This window comes from Lutra lutra, chromosome X (genome assembly GCF_902655055.1).
Source record: "Lutra lutra chromosome X, mLutLut1.2, whole genome shotgun sequence".
Classification (NCBI taxonomy): domain Eukaryota; kingdom Metazoa; phylum Chordata; class Mammalia; order Carnivora; family Mustelidae; genus Lutra; species Lutra lutra.
Window position 1 is genome coordinate 80232308 of NC_062296.1, and position 26133 is coordinate 80258440.

A 26133-nucleotide genomic window follows, 5' to 3' on the forward strand; every position below is an offset into this window, starting at 1 on the left:
ATGGAGAATCAGGTCTTAGGGTAGGTAAAATCATACTCATTCTGGCCTTGAAATCTCTGGGCCCCCAAAATCTCCAACTTTCAAACACTAGGGGGCAGGCCGAGATTAGCATAGAAACGATTGTTTCCCTTTAGGTCAATGGTTTCTAACTTCGCTTACGTAAGCATCACCTCGGGGTGCCTTTAGACGTCCTGAAGACCAGACCCGACTCCTAGCTATAGAGGAATCCCCAGAGGGTGGGGCTCAGGCATCAGGGCTCCGGGAAGCTGCCCAGAAGATGCCGACGCGCCGCTAAGCTTGGGAGCCGAGGCGTGGGGGTCAAGATGGCGCGGCGTAGGGCGCGGTGCCATAACGGAGACAAGCTCCGACGACCCCCGGCCTCCACGTCACACTCTGTCCGTGCTGCGTGGCGCCTTTCATCGATAATGGCGGGGATCGGTCTGTCCTCCGGGCAGCAACACGCCCGGCGCCGCCGACTGAGTGGGAAGCTCCTCCGCGACCGACTCCGGCTTCCCGCCAATGACAGAGGCTGCAGGCGCCGCGCACCACCCCCGGGCCGCCGCGAGCCCCCACCCCGGAGCAGCGAGGCTCCGCCCCCGGGCGGCTGCTCCGCGAGGGTGCGGTCGTGGGGAGCGACGGCGGGTCGCGCGCTCGCGCTCTCTATTCCCTCAACTACCCCCAACCGACCGGCTCGCGTGGCCCGGGTCTCTGGTGGTGCACGCGGCCGCAGAGCGCGATGAGGCGGGCGGCACTGCGGTAGGTAGCAGGGGGTCGGCGTGGCCCCGTCCTGGGGTCGCCCACGCTCGCGCTCCGGGCTGCTAGCGGGCCTGGGCGGAAGGAACCGGCTGCCAGCTGCAGGGACTAATGCGCTGGTTTGGGGGCAGAAAGAGGGGCCGGGTGGGAAGGGGCCCCCAGCTTCCGCCACCGCGCCCGGACCGGTGCCATCTGGCTTAGGGTGGGGCGCCGCGACCCCCACCTTAAAGGCTTCTGGAGCAGAGTTTGCTATTAAAAGCGAAGCGGCACTTTAAGGGAGGAAGTTGGGTGTTCCTTGAAATTCCTTTCTCTGTGTTCATCAGGGGTGTGGTTTGGAGTTAGCCCCTTGTCGGAAAGCTCGCATTTAGGTTTCCACATTAACTTTCCAACCCTTTGCCCTCCTTTGGAGAGCATTTTCGGGGTTAAGTGCTTGACCACTTGGACTCTGGGTAAAGTGTATTTTAATGTGCGCAGAGATTGCGGGGTACCTCTTGGGCTGTCAGGACCTCACTAGGACTCTGTGCCTAGGGCCTTTGGTGCTGATCTAAATTTTACCTTTAATGAGCAGCAAGGGCGCGAGGTGGGGGACTTGATTAGGCTACTTGGATAAGGAGGATGCCTTTTTGTATGTGTCACATGCCAGCTTGCCCACTTAACGCCTAGGGGCTTAGACTCTAGGACAAGTCTGGCTCTCCCCTAGCTCCTTTCACCCGAGCACTCCAGCTGTCCCCAGGTTCTTTGTGCCTAGCAAGGTCCCCAGGGGCCTTACCCTGTTATAGCGTTTGAAATCATCCCACTACAGGTGCCACCAACTCAGTGTGGCCCACACTTGCGCTGACACGGAACTCCATCATTTCTCTTGGGGATCGTGGGTATCTCTCTCTCTCTCACTCACTGTCCTAATGGATCTTACCATCGGTTGAAAAAGGTTCTCTCCCTCTCTTTCATAGAACTTAAAAGCTTTGTTAACATTATTTAGGCAGTGTTACATTACAGAAAGGGCCACAGTTGGCTTCAGGTTACATTGGACATGATGGGAGGGGCCTTCCACAAAGCTACACAGTCTTGGGGCATCTGGGTGGCTCACTTAAGTGCCTGCCTTCCGCTCAGGTGTGCTCTCGAGGTCCTGGGATCAAGCCCCACATCCGGCTCCCTTTTTAGTGGGGGGTCTGGTTCTTCTTGTCCCGCTTCTCCTGCTTGTGCATGGCGTGCTCTCTCTGTCAATCAATCAATCAATCAATCAGTCTTAAAAAGCTACATGGTCTTGCCATGTGCCTTTCCCCAAGGAAACCTTTTTTGATCTCCTCTCCCCCTTGGAGGTCTCTTTCTTTGCCCTGAACTCCCATAAACCTGCGTTCCTTTCTTGTGAGTTCTGTTGAACCTTAAGCAGGTACTCTGTTAGTGTTCAGTGATTGCAAGTGTTCATCAACGAGTACTGACTGTTTGAGATGATTAGGTTATTTGACAAGTGGGGAGTCTTTGTAGCTTCTTTTTTCCCCCCAGACTCAACAAAGAGTCACCTTTGTTCAGGTTCTAAATTGAAGCATTTCCGCAGAGTGCAGGGCATATGGGTGGCATTGCCTGTTAATGTACTGAAAACTCTTCCTGGACACCTACCCTAAGCTTGGGACCCAGAACAGAGCTAAGACACTTCTGCTCACACCTTAGGTGACTTCGGTGACTTCCTAGGCAAGACATGAAGAGATTGGCCTCCTTGATCTTCTTTCATTGGAAAAGTTCAATCACAGAGTCCTAGGGCCTGAATGTCTCAAAGGCTCTTGACAGTTTCTTCTAAAGGCCTACCTAGGAATTTCACTGTAGAACTCCAGAGAGCTAATCAGGGGATAAACCAATATCCCTCAGATACTGAGGTGTTGGGTAGTGATGAAACCATTCTTACGCTCCCTCCACCTCAGTGCTGCATATATAAAAGGGAAGTAGCCCGAGACTGTGAAAAATACAGCTTCCTGCAGATGCATTCATGCGTACATGTGTGTATGTGAACTTCTTTCTCCTTATGACAGTCCTGTAGGATAAGGCACTATAGCCACCTCATTTTACAGATGAAAAAACTTTTTTGGGGGTGGTGGGGAGTTAGTCCTCACTTGTCCTGGCATGAGGTAATAAGAATTTACTAATAATTTGGACTAGAATGAGTAACTGTATTGGGGGTTCTGGACCTTTCCACTGCCTTGCTTTCTTCACCTGTGCATTCGGGAGATTGTTTTGTTAATCTCTGATATTATATGTGTGTTATCCCTGATGTGATAGTGAGCGATTAGGAGTCAACACGTAAACAGTGAACTGAAACCAACTTATTTCGGCAGACTAGGCTAGGCACATTTGGGCAATAGTTTTTATTTTGTTTGGGGACTAGGAGATTTCTGCCCCAGTCCAATAAATATTCTCTTTGAGTCTGGAGAGGGCTAATTCTGTTTTCTTTTCTTTCTTTTTTTTTTAAGATTTTATTTATTTATTTCACAGACGGAGATCACAAGTAGGCAGAGAGGCAGACAGAGAAAGGGGGAAGCAGGCTCCCTGCTGAGCAGAGAGCCTGATGCGGCTTATCCTAGGACCCTGGGATCATGACCCGAGCTGAAGGCAGAGGCCTTAACCCACTGAGCCACCCAGGTGCCCCTTATTCTGTTTTCAAATTGATTAACTTACAATTGGCTTTAGCTTATGGTGTGAGAATAAAGAACTAAATAAACGTTCATGTTTAATAATAAACGTTCATAATTAATTTACTTAACTGTTTACCAAATTGATTCTGGGCTTCTGAAGTTAATAAAAAAGCAAGAGTAGATCCATTAAACCTGGTTGATATCTTTTATTTATTTTATAGATTGTTAGCTAATTGGTCTCTGCTCTCATGAAATGTTTACTCCAGTTGGAGAGATGATTTATAGAATAGCATCATATGGAAATATACATACACTGGAGAAACAAGTACAGACCCTTACAGGAAAGTATATACTAAGGATGTGGGATTGCCAAGTGTTCTGGGAGGAGGGGCTGGTTTTTGGGGTTGCCTAGAAGCCGTGGAACCTAGTCCAGTGTGTTTTATCTTGTTTTGTAGGTTTTGTTCCTTGAACAAGGGGCTGCTTATTCCTGGCAGAAGATTGACTCAAGGATCCCAGAATCCAGAGAAAAAAGGAGTCATCCATATGCATGAAGGCAAGCATGGGTGTTTACCTTTTAGGCCCACGTGATTGAAAATAAAAAACCTGTCTTACTTGGGAGGCATATAGATAGGTAGTTTAGGACAAATGAGACATACTAAAAGTAGATTTTTTTTTAAGATTTTATTTATTTATTTGACACACAGAGAGAGAGTGAGCACAAATAGGGGGAGTGACAGGCAGAAGGAGAGGGAGAAGCAGGCTCCCTGCAGAGCAGGGGAAACCTGATATGGGACTGGATCCCAGGACTCTGGGATCATGACCTGAGTCATGAAGGCAGTGGCTTAATCAACTGAGCCACCCTGGTGCCCCCTTAAAGATAGGCCTTTCATAAACTTCTCATTTATAAAATAATCAGTATAGTTTTGAGTAGAAACCACATTCAGAATTTTGGAGCTTTTGTTCCTGGGAGCCTGGGAGATGGAGCTCTTTCAGTAAATGATTTCCACCTTCCTTGTATTAGTACTAAAGGGGAAAACATGGACAAAAGACACCTGTTTATAAGTAAGACATGGGCTCTTCATTTGTAGCAACTAAATGCTCCTAATCTATAGTTTTGTTAGAGAAGCTATTAATCCTTGCTTAGTTGGGGCACCTGGGTGGCTCAGTTGGTTGGGCGACTGCCTTTGGCTCGGGTCATGATCCTGGGGTCCTGGGATAGAGTCCCGCATCGGGCTTCCCACTTGGTGGGGAGTCTGCTTCTCCCTCTGACCCTCCCCCCTCTCATGCTCGCTCTCTCTCTCATTCTCTCTCTCTCAAATAAATAAATAAAAAACAAACAAAAACATATTAATCCTTGCTTAGTTGAAGTTAATTACTAGTCTGATATGTAAATTATGGATGTCTATATTGATTTAGGAATATTCATTGTAATTAACATTGTGGCTTCTTGAAAAGGTACAAATTTATTATATATATATATACACACAATTAAAATTTCTAGTTTTTCTTGGCCCTTAGTACCCACCTTTCTTCTTACACTGATTAAACTAGTAATAATCATTTTACATCAGCGGGGATTACCAAGTGTACTGTTTGGCATACTTTCCAGCCATTCTTGTATTCAAGGAGCTCAGGAGGGAAAAAAAGGTCAGAAATAAGTCCAGTCCCTAGTGGTTACAGGCATACCTCAGAGATATTGCAGGTTCAGTTCCAGACCAGCACAATAAAGTGAAGAACACAACAAAGTGAGTCAAAAATCAATTTGTTGGTTTCCCAGTGTGTTTAGAAGTTACTCTTACCCTATACTGTAGTCTGTTAACGATACTGTAGAGACTACACTGTAGTCTTTTAGCGATAGTGCTATGTCTAAAAAAACAGTGTACATATCAAAACAATTAAAATAGTACCATCAAAGCTCACTGGTCGCAGATGAGCATAACAAATATAATCATTATGAAAAAGTTTGAAATATTGCAAGAATTACCAAAATGTGACACAGAGACATGAAGTGACCAAATGCTGTTGGAAAAATGGCATTGATACAGGGTTGCCACAACATTTCAATTTGTAAAAAACATCCTATTTGTAAGGGACAATAAAGTGAAATGCAATAACATGGGGTATGCCTGTATATTTTGCAGTTCTCTATGATTTAGTTGTTTTTTTGAAGGTTTTATTTATTTCTTTTATTTTAGAGCGAGAGCGCAAGAACATAGGGGGAAGGACTGAGTGAGAGGGAGAGAATCCCAAGCAGACTCCAGGTTGAGTGCAGAGCCCTGTGTGGGGTTCGACCTCACAACTCTTGAGATCATGACCTGAGCCAAAACCAAGAGTCAGACACTTAACCGACTGAGGCACCCAGGCACCCTGATGATTTAGTTGTAATTAGCGTTTGTACCAAATTTATGGCATATAACAATTGTTTGACAGAAAAATCAACTATTTTTCATTAAAGTGCATGTTTTTCTAATCTTATTTCGTTTTGATCAGTTAGTTATTGAAGGACCAAGGATTGCTAAGGATAGTTAATTTCCTGTAACTAAAATATATATTTTATGAATCCTATATAAATGCATGTAAATAGATTTATTTTTTTAGTCTTTAATTTCCACTGCTTATCTAATTTATTTTCCCTTTATCCATATAGCATGTTCACCTATACATGTGAATCATGGTGTGTGTGGTAATTCGTATCAACTTTTTTTTTAAGTGCTTAATTTTTTTTTTGCATTAATTCACTCTTGCACATTTTGAGCATTAACTGAAATTAAATTGCTTTCTTTGCTTTTCCTTGATCTATGTCTTTGCTTCATTTTTGTGGCTTAAACTTTTCTAACCCTTAGGATAGTATAAAAAATCAGAATGAGACTTGGCTATCAGTGTTAGTCCCTCCACTAAGCGGTTTGATCTATTACTGCCTATAAGAAAGGAGGTGACAATTTTGGTCATAATATCTCCATCATAAAGGGGCTCCTACTGACCCTGATACTGCCCCACCTGATGAATAATCGGAGTTACCCTTTTTTGTTTGTGTAAATAAATCCCAGTGATTGGCACCACAGTATTCTTTTCTGCTCTAAGGAGACAATAGTTGTTTCAAGTTTTTAGAAAGCAGAGGCTTGATCCCTTTCCTGAGCTGTTTGTTGTGGCATTAAATGGAAATTAATCATTCTTTAAAGCTTTTGAGCGCATGAACTGCTTTTCTTTCTTTTTTTTTTTATTAACTGCTTTTCATAGTTCTTGAACTCATTGCCGTAATCCAGTTCCAATTTTTCTTTGTTTCTTGGAGTGACCTCTTTATTTTTATTTTAGTTCGTGATAAGTTGCGGGAGATCGTAGGAGCATCCACAAACTGGAGGTAAGCACGTTTTGTGGTCATTCATTCTTCATCCCTATAGGCAAGGCTGTATTTAGGCCCAGCTGATGGTCTCATGTAGGGATGGAAGGGGTCCCGTGTTCGGAAATAGGTTGAGAGGTATTTTTTTTTACTTGGGGGGAGAAGACCAACATTCCAACATACTCATCATTTGATGTACTGTTGTCATAAAATATTGTGATTTACATGCACTCTGTCTTTTTCACAGTGTATTCTGGTATTTTACCTCACTGGTTCTCAGCAAAACCTGTGACATGCTTATGGCGTATATTCCTATCCTTTTTACCGATGATGAAACTGAAACTCAGAGAGACTGAAGGATTAAGTATTGGGGTTTGGGACTTAAACCCAAGTTTCTTGGTTTTTCTATTTCATGCATCCTGACTTTTTATTGCTTCTTGTCGGTTCATAGTTAACCCAGTCTCTGAGTACTTCCCCACTGTGAAATAAGATAATATCCTTTTTTGGCGTACCAGATTTTGAGACTAAATGAGACAAAAAGAAAAAGCAGTCACTAGGCATAAAATAATCTATTGTTGGTATAGAAATTATCTAAGGACTTCTTTTTAACTGTTTATATGAAAATTTGCAAATTACTGAAAAGTAGAAAAAATGAATACCTATGTCCCTACCATCCTGATTGGATACTTAGGGTTTTCCAGATTTGCCAATATGCATATATTGGCTGAACTATTTCTTTTTTTTTTTTTTTTAAGATTTTATTTATTCCTTTGACAGAGAGAGACACAGCGAGAAAGGGAACACAAGTCGGGGGGAGTGGGAGAGGGAGAAGTGGGCTTCCTGCTGAGCGGGGGGCCAGATGTGGGTCTTGATCCCAGGACCCCAGGATCATGACCTGAGCCAAAGGAGATGCTTAACAACTGAGCCACCCAGGCACCCCTGGCTGAACTATTTCTAAGTAAATTATAGGTATCATGATAGCATGACACTTCAGCATGAATCTCCAATAAATAAATACTCTTGTGTAACAAAATCAGCAATTATGTAACTTTAACAAACAGGATATTCTCTTACAGATGTAAATTTATAGTAATTTATAGTAATTCCTCAAATGTCTTTTACAGCTTTTAAAAAAATACCAAGATCCAATAAAGGATTGTATATTGCCTTTAGTGGTTATGGCTCTTTGGTCTCCCCTAATCTGGAATAGTAGACAATTACCCTCCCTCCTTTTTTTTTTTTTTTTCTGTGAGCTTCACTTTAAAGAGGTCAAGCCATTTGTCCTGTAGAATGTTCCATATTTAGGATTTACCTGGTGCCATTTAACTTGTTCCTTTACCCCCTCTATTTTTGGTAAGCCAACAGTTTCTGGCAATAATATCTTGTAAGTGAAACTTAGAAAGACATCTGAACTAATGATATTGTCAACATTTTAGTTTCCTATCCCCTTGTCTCTCTCTCTTCTCTCCCACTTTAATTATCTCTTCTTTTTCTTCCCTTTCCGTCTCCTTTTCACGTTCTCTTCCTCTTTACCTTTTGCTCTGCCTTCCGTACTTCTTTTGGATATGCTCCATTTTTCTTCCTCTGTCTCTTCTGAAATTGAAGGCAGAGAGAGAGAGAGAGAGCGAGAGAGCTGGGGCACAGAGAATGTAAGAATTGTCAAGGTGAGGAATGGGAATATGGTGTTCAATGGCCACCTGTGTCCTTTAGCCCATACACATGTTTGTGTCCATTGCTGCATTTTTAATTCGATGTCAGGAGTTCTGTTTTTTTAATACACTTTTTGATGAAGAGAATATATGGTTTGTTTGGGTGTATCTCTATCACTTATAAGTGTTTTTTTTTTTTTAATCTACAAGCCCAAGGTATTTTAACAGAAAATTTTTAATTCCACCACGTATCAGGTGGGGAGGGAGGGAAGGAAGAGCGGATGAGGTAGGTCCAGACCTTTGTTTTCCTCCTTTGATAGTGTCTGATGTGCCTGCATGTCACTGGCATGCGGGATAGCACTGCCTCTGTGTTTCATGAAGTTTGCATCCTTTCTTCTCAGAGACCATGTGAAAGCAATGGAGGAAAGAAAATTACTTCAGAGTTTTTTGGCCGAGTCACAGAAAGGACTGCCGCCCAGGAGAATGAGAGACAGTTTTATTGAGGTTCTCTTGCCTTTGGGTAGTCAGCCTGAATTACGAGAGAAATATTTGACTGTTCAAAACACCATAAGGTAACACAGTACTCTTTTTATTGCTGTCATTTATTTGTTTTTATTTTATTTCCTTTAATTACTGTGACTTTGAGATGTAATTCCCATATCATACTATTCAGTTATGTAAAGTGAGCAGTTTTGTGGTTTTTAGTATATTCGTAGAGTCAAGCGGCCGTCACCACAATCAATTTGAGAACCTTTCATCTTTCCGAACTGTTCTTCCTTTTTAAGGGATGATCATCATGATTTTCATTTAATCGCAGTTATCTTTATTTCACAGATTTGGCAGGATTCTTGAGGACCTTGACAGCTTAGGAGGTACTGGTATTGTTTTAGTATTTCTAAATAGATATTTACTATTTTAGTATTTCTATAGATATACATTGAATCCTTTGGCTGGAGGGGACTTTTTAATTCTTTAACTTGCACAGATGAGGATATTCTAAAAGAGGAGTAAAAGAAGAGTCTCTGTTACCTCTGAGTTGTCATAATTTTTTTCCTGAAAATGTAGATTCCTGTTTAACAGTTGTAATCTCATTAATTCTTCTTTCTAATTACTTTTCAAAAAGTCTTAAATTTATGGAAAAGTTGCTAGTACAGTACAAAGAATTGTTCTTCTCTGAGTCATGTAAGATAATGCTGATGTGAGGCCTATCACCCCCGGTGGTTTTCATTAGTCTTTCCTACAAACAAGGACGTTCTCCTTCATAACCGCAGTACAGCCATCAAAATCCAGAAATTAACCCTGCTGCTTGAGATTCTTTAATCCTCGGACCCCCATTCAACTTTCACTAGTGGTCCTTTGTAGTAGAAAGGATCTAGTTCTGAGTCACATGTTGCATTTAGTTGTTGTGTCAAGAATAGCTCCTCAGTGTTTCTCTGATCTCAAAGACCTTGATACTTTTGAAGGTGGTAGGCCAGTTCTTCTGTGGAATTTCTCTCAGTTTCAGTTTATTTGATACTTCCCCAAGATTAGATTTGAGACCTGCATCTTTGGCAGGAACATCACAGAAATGATGGTGTGTTCTTACTGCATCTCATCAACTGGTGCATAATTCTCATTTGTCCCATCACTGGGATGTTAACTCTGATTCCTTGTTGAAGGTGGTGTCTGCCAGGCTGCTGCTGCTGCTGCTTCTTCTTCTTCTTTCTTCTTCTTCCTTCTTTCTTCTTCTTCTTCCTTCTTTCTTCTTCTTCTTCCTTCTTTCTTCTTCTTCTTCCTTCTTCTTCCTTCTTTCTTCTTTCTTCTTTTTAAAGATTTTATTTATTTGACTGAGAGAGATCACAAGTAGAGAGAGAGGAGGAAGCAGGCTCCCTGCCCAACAGAGAGCCCGATGTGGGACTCGATCCCAGGACCCTGAGATCATGACCTGAGCTGAAGGCAGAGGCTTAACCCACTGAGCCACCCAGGCAGCCCTCTTTTTTTTTATTATGTTCAGTTAGCCACTGTATAGTACGTAGTTAGTCCTTGATGCAGTGTTCAGTGATTCATTAGTTAAGTATAACACCCGGTGCTCATCGCAGCATGTGCCCTCCTCAATACTTATCACCTGGTTACCCCTCCCCCGTGAAACCCCCACATTGTTTCTCGGTGTCCATAGGCTCTCATGGTTCATCTCTCTCTCTCTGATTTCTCCCCCTTTGGATTTCCCTCCCTTCCCCTATGGTCCTCCGAATGAAACCATACGATAATTATCTTTCTCTGCTTGACTTACTTCACTTAGCGTAATCTCCTCCAGTCCTGTCCACACTGATGCACAGGGTGGGTACTCATCATTTCTGATGGAATTTTATTCAGCCAGACTTCTTCACTGTAAAGTTACTCTTTTCTCCTTTGTAATGAATACGTACCTTGTAGGCAGGTAAATTTAGACCTTATAAACAGCCTATTTCTCATCAGGCCTCCAATTTATTATTTTAAAATCTATATGGACTCAAGGATTCCTATTTTATTGAGTGGATTATGATATGTCACTTTCATCTCTTGTGGTGCTCAGATTGGGCTGGGACTGTCCCAGTCCTTTCACACTGGCCTGTGTTTTCTGTGTTTTTCTTTCTTTCTTTCTTTCTTTCTTTTTTTTTTTTTTTTAATGTGTCCCTGTCATTCTTTGAGCATGTCCTCACTTTCTGGCACAGGAAGACATTCTAGGCTTATTTGTACTTTCCCTGACTTTGTCCCAGAATCAGCCAAAGCTCCAAGGAGCTCTGGTTCTTCCTGATGGAGAATGGTAATTAGAAACCAAGATAATGGTGCTGGGAGTGGTCCTCGCTGCTGGGGTGTCACTGCTCCCATGCCCTTTCAGTAGATGAGGTAGGGAATCTATGCACATGCACATACATTTACATCTATCTTTTTCTGTCTGTCTGTTTATCCATCTATGAAAATGATGGGTTCATGCTGACAGTTCTAATTCTGGTTCAGTACCACAGGTTCATTGATTTCTTCCCTTTTTGTATTTGTAATTCCCTTTCCAGCTGGCTCCATTTTTCTAAATCCATTTACTTATTTGATCAGTGTCTGCTGCATGAAACTAATTTCATACCTCTGCCACCCCATCCCCTCACGGACCCATAATGGATGCTCCCCTCATCTCACTGGGATTCATCCCAGGTCCCCTTCTGCAGGGTCACCGTCCTCATTGTGCTCAGCCTGCAACATGCCGGGCCACTGCTCTTGTTGCCTCCTTCTTTATGTCCTCCTGACCCCATCTGGGCTTCGGCATCCTACTCTGGGCTACCTTACTTGCTCTTTTTTTTTTTTTTAAGATTTTATTTATTTATTTGACAGAGAGAGATCACAAGTAGACAGAGAGGCAGGCAGAGAGAGAGAGAGAGAGAGAGGGAAGCAGGCTCCCTGCCGAGCAGAGAGCCCGATGCGGGACTCGATCCCAGGACCCTGAGATCATGACCTGAGCCGAAGGCAGCGGCTTAACCCACTTACTGAGCCACCCAGGTGCCCCCCTTACTTGCTCTTACTAATGACTTTTGGACTGAACTGTTGGGAAAGGATTTAAAGAAAGGCTCTAATGACTTCTACAATATAGACATTAAGTCCATTGTTGGGCTTAACACCCAGCTGCTTGTCCCTTCAGATTAAATAAACCTGGTCAGGGGTGCCTGGGTGGCTCAGTCAGTTAAACGTCTGCGTTTGGCTCAGGTCATGATCCCGGGGTTCTGGGATCGAGCTTCACATCGGGCTCCCTGGCTCCTGTTGATGGCCGTTCCTTTCACCTGCTGACTTGATTCTGTTCTTTCTAGTTCTTCCAGCAACTTGCCTTATCACCTATGCTTTCTCATATCTCAAGCCTTTTCAGCTTATAAACATGTTGAAGGTTCTTCCATCCTACAAGGAAGACTATGTAAAGCCACCTTCCCTTACAGCACTGTCGAACTTTCTCCCCCACTTCAGAGCTAACTTTCTGGAACGAGTTAGAAAAAGTCATTTGCTCTTATTTCCTTTATGTCTTGACTTCCTATTTACTTCCCAGTTTCACATGTTTTGCCTTCTGCTCCTCCTTGCCATTGAACTGCTCTTGCCAAGCCCTCCATTGGCCCCCTTATTTCATGATCTAATGGGTGCTCCAGGTTTACCTGGTCCCTTTGTGGCTCCTAATATTGCCAAACTCATCCTTGGGCTTTGGGGACATTTCCTCCTGCCTCTCTGGCTGTTCCTTCCCAGTCTCCTTTGTGGGTTCCTCTTTCACTAGTAACCTTTTCAATGTTGGTTATGCCCAGGGTTTTGTCTTCTGCGCTTTCTTGTTTATCTGTACGCTCACTATAAATGATTGCATTTACTGCCAGTGCTTCACTTGTTCTCAGTATGTGGAATCCTTAGGAAGCTGCATTTCTTGCCTTGCTTTTCTGAGTTCTAGACCCATTTGTCCTCCCGGACATCTCCATGTGGATATGCCATAGGCTTCTCAAGTTTAACATGTTGAAAATAGTCCATTCTTCTCTTTTTCAGTGAATGGTGTACCATATTCACTCAGGTTATTACAATCTTGTCAAGTGTAACTTCTTCTTTACTAGAGGATCTTTTCATTTCCATTGGTACTGCCATAGGTCAGCCACACGCGATTTATTTTATGAGTACCACAGAGGCTTTTAAATGGCCTTTCCTGCCTTTAGCCTCTCATTCCCCCAGTGCATCCTTTAGCAGGTGCATGGATGGAAGGATTTATTCTCACATAACTAATACTTATAGGATGCAGACCCTGGGCCCTGAGGGTTACTGATCCAAGTTTGAATGAATCATGGGGAAGCAATGAGGCCACCAAACACAGAAGTATAATGCAACTTTAAATGGGTTGTTATTTATAAGACGCATAGAGCCACGCTAAGCTTATTGAAATATGGAAAGTACACAGCCACAGGGTAGTGTAGGAGTCAAGGGTGTTATGGGGAAGGAGGGAAAACTTAAGTGAAATAATTGCTTTATGATTAGGAAAGAATCAGAGGGAAAATAGATAGCTGAGTCCTTGTGATTTGTTTCTCTTTTCTGAAGATGTTTGATGCTGTCAGACTCATGTGCTGGGGTCTTTCTCTAATTGAGGCACTGCATCTCTGTGCAGCGGTAACAGGACACCTGGTAGGCTTGGGCTTTGGGCTTTGGTTTCTTCACCAAATCTAAAATTGAGTGGGCAGTTAGATTAGAGAATCCCCAAATCTCTTCAATGTATGAAAAGTCTTTGGTCCTTCGATAAGACCACTAGTGGGATATAGGGGGTTGGGTCTTCAAAACAAGATAATTTCAGGGAATCAGTTGTAAATGTTGAGAAATAATTTTGTTTTTCCTTTATTTTGTTCTCTTCTCTAACAGTTCTTATTTGCTACATGCACACCAGAATTCATGAAGCTAAGATGTCTCCTTTGTCAATAGTTACAGCCCTAGTGGATAAGATTGGTAAGCGATATTATTTTCTGAGCATAATTTGAATTCTCAGTAATTACAAGAGATTATTGAAATTAGGGGAAATATTTTCCTTTTATGGGGGCATTTTTATGTATATATACAAAGGAAAACGTCTAGAATGCTGTATACCAAGATACATATTTATTATAATATTCTTTGAGTGGAAGGGTTTTACATGATTCCATTTTATTTTTTATATTCTTTGCATTGTCTGCAGTTTTCCAAAAGATACATAAATTTCTTTTGTATGTCAAAAAAATTATTTTGGTTTTGAAGACTAAAAAAAAAGAAAAAAGGAAATGTGATAGAATTTGCCAGAATTTCAAGTGAAATTTTCCAGTTGTAATAGAGAAAATTTTGGGTATGGTTTGAACTCAGATTGATGTTCTGTTTTGTAGATATGTGTAAGATGAGCTTAAGCCCAGAACAGGACATTAAGTTCAGTGGCCATGTTAGCTGGGTTGGGAAGACATCCATGGAAGTGAAGATGCAAATGTTCCAGGTGTGTATGCATCTAAAGTTTGCCTGCTTGTTCCAACACGACCGGCCAGGTCTAGTGAAAGAAAAGCGTATTTACCTCTCTGTGAATAGACAGGTATACAGCTTACCACTTCTAGAAAAAAATAATTGGAAGTTCATGTCATGCAGATGGTGGGTTATTTTTTTTTTAGATTTATTTATTTATTTTTAGAGAGAGTGAGAGAGAAAGCGAATGTGGGGAGGGGCAGAGGGGGAGAGAGAATCTCAAGCAGACTCCCTGCTGAGCCTGGAGCCCAACCAGGGGCTCCATCCCAGGACCCTGAGATCACGACCTGAGCCGAAATCAAGAGTCGGACGGTCCACTGACTGAGCCACCTAGGTGCCCGGTAAATGGTGGGTTATTAACGTCCTCCTCCTGTGTAAAGTCTGACACATTATTTGGTGTTTATGTTCAGTGTGTTTTACTTTCAAATCACATACAGCTATTTACCCCAGAGAATTCACACGAGTCTGAGTTCCATTAGGCATGAATGGTAGTGGTCACTCTGTTAGTTTCCTAGGGCTGCGGTAACAAAGTACCACGAAGTAGGTGGCTTCAAACAAATTGTCTCACTGCTTGGAAGCTAGAAGTCCAAAATCAAGGCCTCAGCAGGACCATGATCCCTCTAACATCTGTAGGGAGAGAATCCTTCCTTGCTTCTGGTGGTTTGCTGGCAGTGCTTGGCGTTCCTTGGCTTGCAGCTCTGACACTTCAATCTCTGCCTCCATTGCCATATACTCTTTCCCTCTTGTGTCTCTATGTCTCTTCTTTTTTTTTTTTAATTAAATAATCTCTGTGCCCAGCGTGGGGCTTGAATTTACAACCCCGAGATTAAGAGTCACATGCTCTACCGAATGAGCCAGCCAGGTGCCCCTCTTCTTACAAGAACATCAGTAATGTTGGAGTAAGGCCCCACCCTACTCTAGTATGACCTCATCCTACTTCCAAGTAAAGTCATGTTCACAGGTACTGAGGTGTAGGGTTTCATATCTTTTTCCAGGACACTGTTCAACCCGTAACAGTCGCTTAGACCCATACAGCAGTTAGGAACAGCTCCTCTAATGAGCAGAATTCAGAGTAGCTATTATAAAGAAGTAAAGACATTTGACCAGAAAAGGTTCCTCAAAGAGGATAGTAGCACAGAAATCAGATAATTCAGAGTACGAATGGTGAGCGTAGCATAATGGATAAACTTGTTCAATTACTGTGTTGTACACCAGAAGCTAATGTAACAGTGTGTGTCAACTTTACTGAAAAAGAAATAATAAGGGACAAAAAGAATGACTTCTTCAGTTATGCCAAGGTATTCAGTAGGCCCATTATTCAGATACATTTTTTCTATTCTGGAATGATAAAGCATTTCACCTTTCAGAAAAGTCTGAAACTTGCTCTGCAGTAATTAAAGTTTTATCAGAATAGTTTAGTTTTTTATTTGATGCTATATATAAGCAGTTGGATTCTTTAACTCCCATGTTGCCATAACTGACAGTAACACTTTTTAGAACAAAATGCAGATCGTAGGGGATATAGCTATGATTTGTCCACACTTTTTTTTTAAGATTTTATTTATTTATTTGACAGAGAGAGATCACAGACAGGCAGAGGCAGGCAGAGAGAGAGGGGGAAGCAGGCTCCCTGGTGAGCAGAGAGTGTTGTTTTTTTTTAAAGATTTATTTATTTATGGGGTAGAGGGACAGAGAATCTTAGCAGACTCCACACTGAGCACAGAGCCCGACATGGGGCTTGATCCCCGGACCCTGAGATCATGACCTGAGCTGAAACCAAGAGTTGGACACTTACCTGACTGAGCCACTTTAATGGTTGATTCCTGTTCTGATTCCTGCTGTCCAATGTGCTTTTTGGAGGATTCTTGGTAATTTGAATCTTGGCCAAATAGGTTGAAAAGAGAAGCAGGAGTTATTGCGAGGACAGAGCCAATGAAAATTAATGTCAGACAAGTACAGACTTCTGTTTTAAGTTTGTGTTTCTCATTGGCCATTTTGGCTAATAACTCAAGAGCTGAGTGATCCTTCCGTTCCAGAGAGGAAACTTGGTGGTAGGTGCTTTGCCTTTGGTTTGGGTCCCTGTAGGTTCAAATCCCAGCTCTGCTGCTTATTAGCCATGAGACTGTGGGTAGATTACGTACCTTCTCTGAGCTTCTGTTTTCTCAGCTGTAGCATGGAAACAGTACCGTGTTATATTGTTTGGTAAGTATGAATAAAAAAGCAACCCAACTGTCTTGATTACTTGGTAGAATTGCCTGTCACACAGTGAGCACTAATGCCATGTTGGCAGTAATGTTAATTTGTTATCGCTCCTGTGGAGGTGGTCCCAAGTCTTTTCTGGGATTGACCTTCAGACCTATCTTCCGAGCGCCTGTTACATCTTTGCCCCTGCACGTGCTCTTGTTGCCTTAAATCCAGCATGTTACAAACTGAGCACTTCAGTTTCTTCTGCAGTCCTAATCCTCCTCGATTTTCACCTTTGCCTCCACAGCCTTGTGGCAAGTCTTACAAATTCATCACCCAGAACAGCTCACCAGAGTTTGTTCTTGTCACACAAGAGGCAGCGAGGCCTTGAATGAAGCACAGGGGCCTAGTTAGTGAGCCTCCCTGATGCAGTCTGTGGTCCCTCTGTTGAGGGACCAGTTAGACCTTCCAGAGCCGACCTCAAATTACCTCGCTTTCCTTCTCAAAAACCTTCTGTGATCATTCTCTGTGCATTACAATCTAAACTCTTTAGACTAGTTAAGATCCAAGGTGCTCCATAAACTAGCTCCACAACCGTACTTGCAGCAACTTAGCATTTATATACCTTCCTAGAGCTTGCTGCGGGACATTTTGAACCTCCTAAGAGTAGAGCGTTGTTCGTTTTTGCATTCTCGATGTTTGGCCCTAGCAGGTGTTCCTTCTGATAACACGTACTTTGAACAGTGGGTTGGATGAGTATCATTGCTTATGCTTTCTTCTTGGCCTGACGTCCTCAAGCTCTGGCTCCACAGATCCGCATTCCGCCTGTGCTCGCAGATCCCCTCATGCCCCGATGCTTCCCTCATCCTTCCAGCTCACAGCCCCTGTCCCATCCCCATGCCTCCTTCCCCACCACCCCTGCTCTGAGCCTTTCTCCTGTCGCCTGCGAATCTCTTCTCCACCGAGCTGCATATGAACACATCTCTTTCTCCTCTGCTAGGCTATACGTGTCTTCAGAACAGCATCTGGGTGTGAGTCAGCCAGCCCACTTCCTGACATCCATTCATTTGTTGTTCCCTTAGCCACTGTTTCTGGAGGGCCTCTTCTGTGCTAGGCATGCGGCGGTGAGCTAAACAAAGTTTCATTCTCTTAGAGTTTACAGTCTAGTAATACTCAATCATTTTCTGCCCTAATTCATACATCAGCAATTATCTGCTCTCTGCTGGTGCTTGCGCTAGGTGCTAGAGATGCAGACGTGAGCGAAAATGGTCTTGGTTCTCAGGGCGCGCATGCTGTGGAGGGACTCTGCCACGTATGTAAATGACCGTGATATACGGTCCCCAACTTAGGATGGTTTGATTTTTCAGCTTTACGATGGCGAGAAACAGTGTTCAGTAGAAACTGTACTTTGAAGTTTGAATTTTGATCTCCTCCTGGGCGAGTGATAGGCAACACAGCAGCAGCTGCAAGCTGCGGCTTCCCCGCAGCCACGTGATCGTGAGAAGAGATGACTCATACACTTGCAACGCGCCTGTCCCCAGGCAGCCGTTCCGTGTTTCCTTTCAGGACAGTATTCAATAAATGACCTGAGGTAGTCAATGCTCTGTTATAATATAGCTTCATGTTGGATGATTCTGCCCAGCTGTAGGCTAATGTCAGTGTTCTTGAGCACGCTTCCAGTAGGCTAGGCTAGGCTGTGACGTTCTGTAGGTCATGTGTATTCGACTTAATGACATTTGCGCCTTAGGGTGGGTTTGTTGGCATATAATCTCACTGTGAATCAGGGAGGCTCTGTAGTATTGAAGCATCGTACAGTATTTCTCCACAGGAACGCTCTTGGCATTGCACGTGGGAAGTTATGCAGGACAGACCCCTGCGTTGTGAGGTGTTTAGCTCCTTGGTTACCCCTGCCCCATTAGTGATGTCCCTCAAGTCATGTGACAACCAGAACCTCTCCGACACATATCCAGATGCTCCCAGCAGGGTGGTACCCATCTGTTGTGTTGAGAACCACTTTCAGGAGAGGATTTCGTTTCCATTCTCGTAGCAAACCAAGGAGGGAATGGTGACCTCTGCCTGGGGAGGAGGGAAGGGGCAGGGGTGGGGAGCAGTGTCCTGAGGAGGGCGGCTGTGACGAAGGCATCAGGCATGGGCATGGACAGGACAAGTTCACTAGCACAGTATGTTCCAGGACCTCCCAAGTTGTCAGCGGTGGCTAGGGCAAAAGGTGCAGGTGTGAGGGGGTGTTTGGTGAACAGCCAGAAAGGAATCTGGGCCATGTTGTGGAAGGCTTTATATGTAGTGCCCGCAGGCTTAGAGCAGATGCGGGAGGAAGGTCGAGGGGGAGGGTGGTGGGGCCTGACCAGACACAGGGAGGAGGATGAGGGGTGAGGTCTGTTGACGAGCGAGCCTGGCACACCCCCAGCTGATGATGGGACTTCACAGCATAACTTTCCTGCAAGTACAGACCCCTAGAGGATAAGAAATGCCTTAAAACCTCAAAGCCTTGTGCATTGTACATGTCTCACTTCATCCACAGAATGTCACTGATCCTCACCCATTCTTGGGAGCCCAGGCTCAGCTAAGGAAAGCCAAATGGGCTGGTCATTGGCAACTGAAAACACTGACATCTGTGGGAGCAGAGGGCCTTTCACCTGGCTCTGTGTGCCTTCATGAGGACGGGCGGGCGTGGAGAACGCAGAATCCTGCGTGCTGCCGGACAGTCCCATGATGCTGATGGGGCCGGTCCCTCTGTGACCCTTGCCCTTGAGTCTCAGTCACGCGTGGTTCCAGAGCCTGTGGGTCATGGCCATCCCAGCCCTTCTTGCATGGATCCTGTTTGAATGTTAGGAAGTCTTTCTCCTCTTTCACACCACAGGCTCCTTGGTCTTGCTACCTTTCACCCAGAGCTTAGTTCTGTGCCTGGCAGCTCAGCAGATGGTGGTTAATAAATGCGCTTTTTTCTAATTGCAGCCTTTTCAAAGCATGTTAGAATTGCAGCAGGTCTTCCCAGTAAATGCATTTCTTACATCTGTATTTTCTTTCCATTGTTCTTTAGTTACATGGCAATGAATTTTGTCCTGTTCTGGATGCGACCTTTGTAATGGTGGCTCGTGATTCTGAAAATAAAGGGTAACTTCTCTTTTTTCCTAATTCTTTGTTTTGAAAATTTTAAAGAGACCTAAAACTAGAGAGAAGACTATAATGAATTTCCATATACCCATCAACTAGACTTAGAATTTTTAAACATTTTTTGTCATATTTGCTTCATCTGTTTTTCCAAATTATATTACTTTGTTATATTTTAAAGCAAATCCTAGACATAATGACCTTTCACTCTGAATACTTTTGTGTAGGGATCACTTTAGAGATGAGGATATTTTCCTAAGAAAAATACATTACCATTAGAGTGCCTAACAAAAATAATATTAAGTTTGTAATATATTCTCATGGTCAATGCATATTCAGTTTTCCCCAGATATCTTTTTAATGATCTGTTTGACTCAGGATCCAAACAAAGTTCAGGTACTATATTTGATTTTTATGTCTATTAAGCCTTTTATTTTTGTTATAGCTTTATCGAGATATAATTCACATACCATACAATTCACCTATTGAAAGGGTACCAGTACCGTTTAATGACTCTTAGTGTATTCACAGAATTGTATGATCTCTTAAGGCTTTTAAATCCAGAACGGTTGTGTGTCCTCGTTGCCCCCTTAGTGTTTCATATCAACTTGTTGAAAGGCCAGATGGGTTCTTCTGTATGGTGTCCAGCTTTCTGGATTTGTCTCTTGGCTCCCTCCTGGTATTTTTTTTTTTTTACTTATTTCTGTATCCCTAGTATTTTCTGTAAACTGAAGTTAGATCTAAAGCTTTGATCGGTTTCAGGTTCAGCTTATTTGATGAGAGCATCTTGTAGGTGATGAGATCTATGTATCTCAAAATTGTAATGAATCTCACATATCAAGTCAGGTACAGGTTGTCCCGCTCGTAGTGATACCGAGATTGGACTGCAGCGGATCAGTGGTGACTGAACTGGCCTTTTCATTGGAGGGCTCACTTGATCGTCTTGTGATCAGCAATAATCTGCAGGTCGTAGTGGGGTACAGGGTATTCCCAGAGTGTACTTTGTTACCATGTGAATAGCTAGCTCCCTGTCTTCTTTCAGTGCCTTTTTAAAAAAGATTTTATTCAGGGGCGCCTGGGTGGCTCAGTGGGTTAAGCTGCTGCCTTCGGCTCAGGTCATGATCTCGGGGTCCTGGGATCGAGTCCCGCCTCGGGCTCTCTGCTCAGCAGGGAGCCTGCTTCCCTCCCTCTCTCTCTCTCTCTCTCTGCCTGCCTCTCCGTCTACTTGTGATCTCTCTCTGTCAAATAAATAAATAAAATCTTAAAAAAAAAGATTTTATTCATTATTTATTTGACAGACAGAGATCACAAGTAGGCGGAGAGGCAGGCAGGGAGAGAGGAGGAAGCAGGCTCCCCGCTGAGCAGAGAGCCCGATGCGGGGATCGATCCCAGGGTCCCGGGATCATGACCTGAGCTGAAGGCAGAGCCTTTAACCCACTGAGCCACCCAGGCGCCCCTTCTTTCAGTGCTTTGAATGTCCATTGCTGATCGTTGCTTTAATCATTAAGGTAAATCCTGTCTTTCCTCCTATATTTACTACCTGGAGTTCTGGAAAGAAGAACCTTCCTTTGTTAACTAGGGCAGTTTGATTTGTAAAGGAAAGTCAGGATTAATGTTTCATTCTTGCCCTTTATTTACACATTTTCCAAGTAATGGGTTGCTTGACTAGCTAGTGATGACATGGCTTGTCTACTTTTCGGCTTTTTAAAAAAGCGTCATTGTGAATTCATGGATTTTAATGGTATGTATGTCAGTAAGTAAGTTGCAGCCTTTGTTCTTCCTGGGGCTCAGAGTGTACCATCTTTGGGCAGTAGGACCCCCTTTAAGCTTGCTTCTGTGAAAAGCCCTTTTCATATTTCCCCTCTAGTCTTCCTGTTCTCTGGTACAGTGGGATATTTGGGCTCATCTAACACATTTCCTGCCTCGGACCTGGAATCAGCCATTTCTCCACGGAGGCCAAGGTTTCCTCTCAGTGAGCACTGATATTCAGAGAATAGAATCCGGGCATAAGAACGTATGTTGTTTCTTGTTTGTCATTGTCTCTACGCCTTTTCAGTGCACAGAGCTAGGATGCGTGTTAAAAAGCAACAAACAGGTGTGCCTGAGTTGCTCAGTGGGTTAAAGCTTCTGCCTTCAGCTCAGGTCATGATCTCAGAGTCCTGGAATTGAGCCCCGCATCAGGCTCTCTGCTCAGCGGGGAGCCTGCTTCCTCCTCCCTCTCTCTGCCTGCCTCTCTGCCTACTTGTGATCTCTGTCTGTCAAATAAATAAATAAAATCTTAAAAAAAAACAAACACACACCCAGTGTCATGAGTTTATACCATCAATTCCGAGTCAGATTGAACTTTACAGATTTTAACTTCTTTGGCTTTATAATTTCTTCCTCTTAAGTTGTATTTTTGGTTCCTAACACAAGTCATACCCAAGACGTTGAAACAGAGAAACACTGGTGCTGGGGTGGGAGGGAATGGAATGGGATTGCTGTGGGTACAGGACAGTCTAGGGGCCTATGGGGAGTCTGATTTGTACTAGAAACTTGGAGGAGTCTGCAGCGAGAAACCTTTCCTGCTACATGGAGAGCTGACTCGGAAGAGTGAGTTAGGATCAAACCGTCCTCTGGTGATTGATGTGAGCGTAGAATGCAGCCCGTGGCTCTTCACTCCTCCCAGCAGCCCGGCTGACCTGCTGATGCTGGCTGGCCTGGGCCTCCTTGCCAACCCTGGAAAGGGCTGGATTTAAACTCTCTTGCAGATGATGCTTTTGAATTTTCCGAGCTGCCATTTCAGTATCTTTGTTTCCATTTTGAAAAATTTGCCACCTATGGAGAGCTGGGATAATGCAGTGAGCACCGATTAGGCTTCAGCTAAAGTCACCGATTAACGTTTTGCCACCAGCCTTATTCTATGGCCCTCTCACTCTAAGTACACACATGGACACTCTCTTCCTGAATCACTTGAAAGTAAGTTTTGAGACTACTTCTGTAGATAGTTCAGCTCGTACCTCCTGATAATAAGGCCATTCTGCTACATAACCTCGATGTCTTTATTATAGCCAGAAATTTAAGTGGTATAGTGGTGCTATCTGATGTACGACCCACATTCAGACTTTGCCACTTGTCCCTAGTTTTATAGCCCTTCCCCTGAGTCAGGATCTGATCAAGGATCATATACTGTATGTGGTTAACATGTTTTTTTTTTTTTTAAAGAGCCCCCTTGCCATTTTCTGTCTTTTAAGATGTTGACATTTTTAATTTTATTTGGTTTTTATTATGTTAGTCACCGTACAGCACATCATTAGTTTTTGCTGTAGTGTTCCATGATTCACTGTTTGTGTATAACATGCAGTGCTCTGTGCGATCTGTGCCCTCCTTAATAACCACCACTGGATATTAGGGACATTGACATTCTTTGAAGAGTCCAGGCCAGGTGTCCTGTAGAATGTTCTACAGCCTATTTTTGGCTGTTTCCTCGTTACTGTGATCAGGTGAAATTTTTCGGGGAGAGGCGGTATCCTTTTTATAAATGTGAACTTTCTAGTGTACAGACTAGTTCATGACCAGAAAGCTCCTCAGTTGTTCCAGAGTTATTAGGGAAGCAGTCAGGCAGCATTACCCAAGACCAACAGCAAAGACTTCTTGAAATCAGTGGGTAATTGGTCACCTTCCATATTTACTGGGGCATGACACCTCTTAAACTGTAATCTTTTCTTTTCTTCTCTTTAGGCCGGCATTTGTAAATCCACTCATCCCTGAAAGCCCAGAGGAAGAAGAGCTCTTTAGACAAGGAGAATGTATATTAATTTGTTTATAACGTAAAGATACAGTTTAAAAAGCCCATTAACTGTACTGCAGAGGAGGTTATGGAAGAGTATGGATGGACTCCTCATGGCGGTCACGTGTCCTTCTCGTGCCAAGAATTTATTGAAATTAAAAATACCTTATTGTTTTTTCCCGCTGGAGTCCTCAGTTTGAATAGTTTTATCAATTAGACAATATTCATTAAGTGAAAGATTTGCTTTCTCATTTTGTAATAAATGGATCAATGAGATAACTGCTGGGCAGGGGTCTAGGCCGGGATGGTCTTTCCATATGGTCTTTAATTAGCCCCACCTGAGTTGGTGCAGTTTCCTCCCAGAGGCCAAGAGTCGCCGGACAGCTTACGTAGCCTCAGCAGCCTTCTCTGGGATATGTGTATAATTGCCCGTGGGCTTTACAAAATCTGGAAATGTTCCCTTTGTAGGGTCCAGCGCAGCGCAGGTCAGGAACCCCAGTGCTGTTGTGTGACCCCCACCCTGATCGTAGCTCCTTATTGTCCTGTGTTCCAGTGAACAAGGGGAGAAGGGTCGCCTTCAGTGCCAAGTCATTACTGAAAATGGCTCCCAGTGCTGAGGAGAGGACTACCATCCACGAGATGTTTCTTAACACGCTGGATCCAAAGTAAGTTAGCATGGTGAGATTGCCGGTTGTGAAAGCATTTAAACTTTGGCCCTCTCCACAGTTAGGCCTGCCTCGGCATGCTGGGAGTTGTTTGCAAATATTTTACTTTTCGTCAGCAAAACCCTGGCATTTCAAGAGGGTTTACCAAATCTCTGTTTGTTTGTACAGGACTGTAAGTTTTCAAAGTCGAGTTTTGCCCCCCAACGCAGTGTGGATGGAGAATTCAAAACTGAAGAGCTTGGAAGTTTGCCACCCACAGGTATTGTAAGTTAATGAAAAATCCTTTAAATAGGATAAGTCGCATTCGTGGTTCACATGTAAAATCTGACACACCTTTAAACTGACCTCCGTTCCGCAGCATTGTTCTTTCTTCTATCTTTGAGGGTGGCCGTGAGCTTGTGTATGTTCAGCCTTATTTTATTTCCAATAGGAGCGCAACATTTTCAATCGGATCTTTGGTGGTTTCCTTATGAGGAAAGCATATGAACTTGGATGGGCTACTGCTTGTAACTTTGGGTGAGTTGGGGGGAAGGTGGTTGTAACCTTTGAGAAGCAATGTGTACTGCCCCCTTGAATTAAAACATTTCGGCCCAGTCTGGATGTGTTGGGGCACGTGTTCTGTTAATAGATACACATTACAGTGATACCACCTGCCTTTCGTGTTACTTTTTCAAAGGCTGTTGCTCTGCCTTTGTCACTTAGTACATTCAAGACCTGAGAAGAGGTGATGACAGTCAGAAGGGAAGAGGTAGAGGGGTGGTCTGGTCTCAGGGGCCTCGCTTACCATTTCTTACTGGTAGGATTATTTACCCCTTCTCTAGGTTTATTCTTTGATCATTGAAATTTTGCTTCAGCTCATTGTTAGGGTAGAAATAGAGATCATGTGGATTTTGTGGTTGACCCCAGTTTCTGCCTTTTTCCGTTAGTGGCTCCCGACCGTTTGTAGTAGCAGTGGACGATATCATGTTTCAAAAACCTGTGGATGTTGGATCGTTGCTGTTTCTGTCTTCGCAGGTAGGTGTGTGATGAGAGGCAAAACACAATTTTTTATCCTTTGGGCCTAGAAGAGAAGTTTGTTTTTCTAAAGCCACCGTTTATCTTACGACTGCCTTTCCCCGCCTCGCGAATGCACTTGATTGACTATCATGTCTAAATCTCCTAGGTTTGCTTTACTCAGGACAAGTACATTCAAGTCCGAGTACACAGTGAAGTGGCCTCTCTTGAGAGTAAAGAGCATATGACCACCAATGTCTTTCATTTCACGTTCATGTCGGAAAAAGAAGTGCCCTTGGTTTTCCCCAGAACATATGGAGGTGAGCGGCGGTGTTTGCTTGTCCCTAATGAATGGAAGAACTTTCAAAGACATTTTCCTTCTTTTAAATTGTGTAGGACGTGTACTGTTGCCTGTTAGCTCAGGAACATATTTTTAGAAGATTGTGCTTTTGAGGGGCTGCTGCCTGTCGGTGGCTGTCACTGCTCTGCCCGGGCTGGCCGTTGTCTGAGGGGTCGGCACTGGTGGTGGTCAGAGACTGGTGCAGCCCAAGGAGAGGGGCGCGAGTGGAGGCCCGCTCCCTCAGGAGCCTTGCTCTGGCCCCACAGGGCGTGCCCAGTGTCACGTTTGCACGCTCGTTGCTGTCCTCGTGTTCGCAAGTAATCTCGTGGTTGTTCAATGATTCTGTAAGGTTCTGTGTGTTTCTTCATGGTTCTCTCGTCTGTGTTTCAGAGTCCATGTTGTATTTAGACGGGAAGCGGCATTTCAATTCCATGAGCATACCGGTGAACTTGAGGAAGAACTACCTTGTGGAACCCTAGGAAAACCATACTTGTTGAAGAGCGACTGTCCACACGGACATAGTGCCCGATGAAGGCCTGATCACGTGTCCTGGTTTCCACGTTTATTCTCCTCCTCCAGAGAGAAGAATGGATTCAGCCTTTAGGGTGATCAGAAACCAAGAGGGTAGCTGGGTGGGGCAGAGGGAGGAGGAGTTATTAAACAATAAATACTCTCAAGACAGTTTAAATCATGACCCTA

At 43.7% G+C, this 26133-nt stretch overlaps 1 protein-coding gene across 2 annotated transcripts; it reads left to right on the forward strand.

Moving 5' to 3' along the window:
- Positions 1-564: 564 nt before the first annotated feature.
- On the forward strand, positions 565-26133 carry ACOT9 (acyl-CoA thioesterase 9). 2 transcript variants are annotated; one of them, XM_047715868.1, is made up of 16 exons: positions 569-756; positions 3833-3930; positions 6025-6051; positions 6690-6735; positions 8765-8935; positions 9198-9235; positions 13737-13820; positions 14228-14331; positions 19597-19670; positions 23388-23455; positions 23990-24101; positions 24270-24360; positions 24532-24617; positions 25028-25115; positions 25264-25414; positions 25825-26133. In XM_047715868.1, the coding sequence occupies exons 1-16, from the start codon at positions 737-739 to the stop codon at positions 25911-25913; spliced, it is 1347 nt and encodes a 448-aa protein (XP_047571824.1). In that variant the 5' UTR covers positions 569-736; the 3' UTR covers positions 25914-26133. The 2 variants fall into 2 exon arrangements, with proteins under 2 accessions (XP_047571825.1, XP_047571824.1); XM_047715869.1 differs by lacking the exon at positions 6025-6051 and having other exon boundaries at positions 565-756.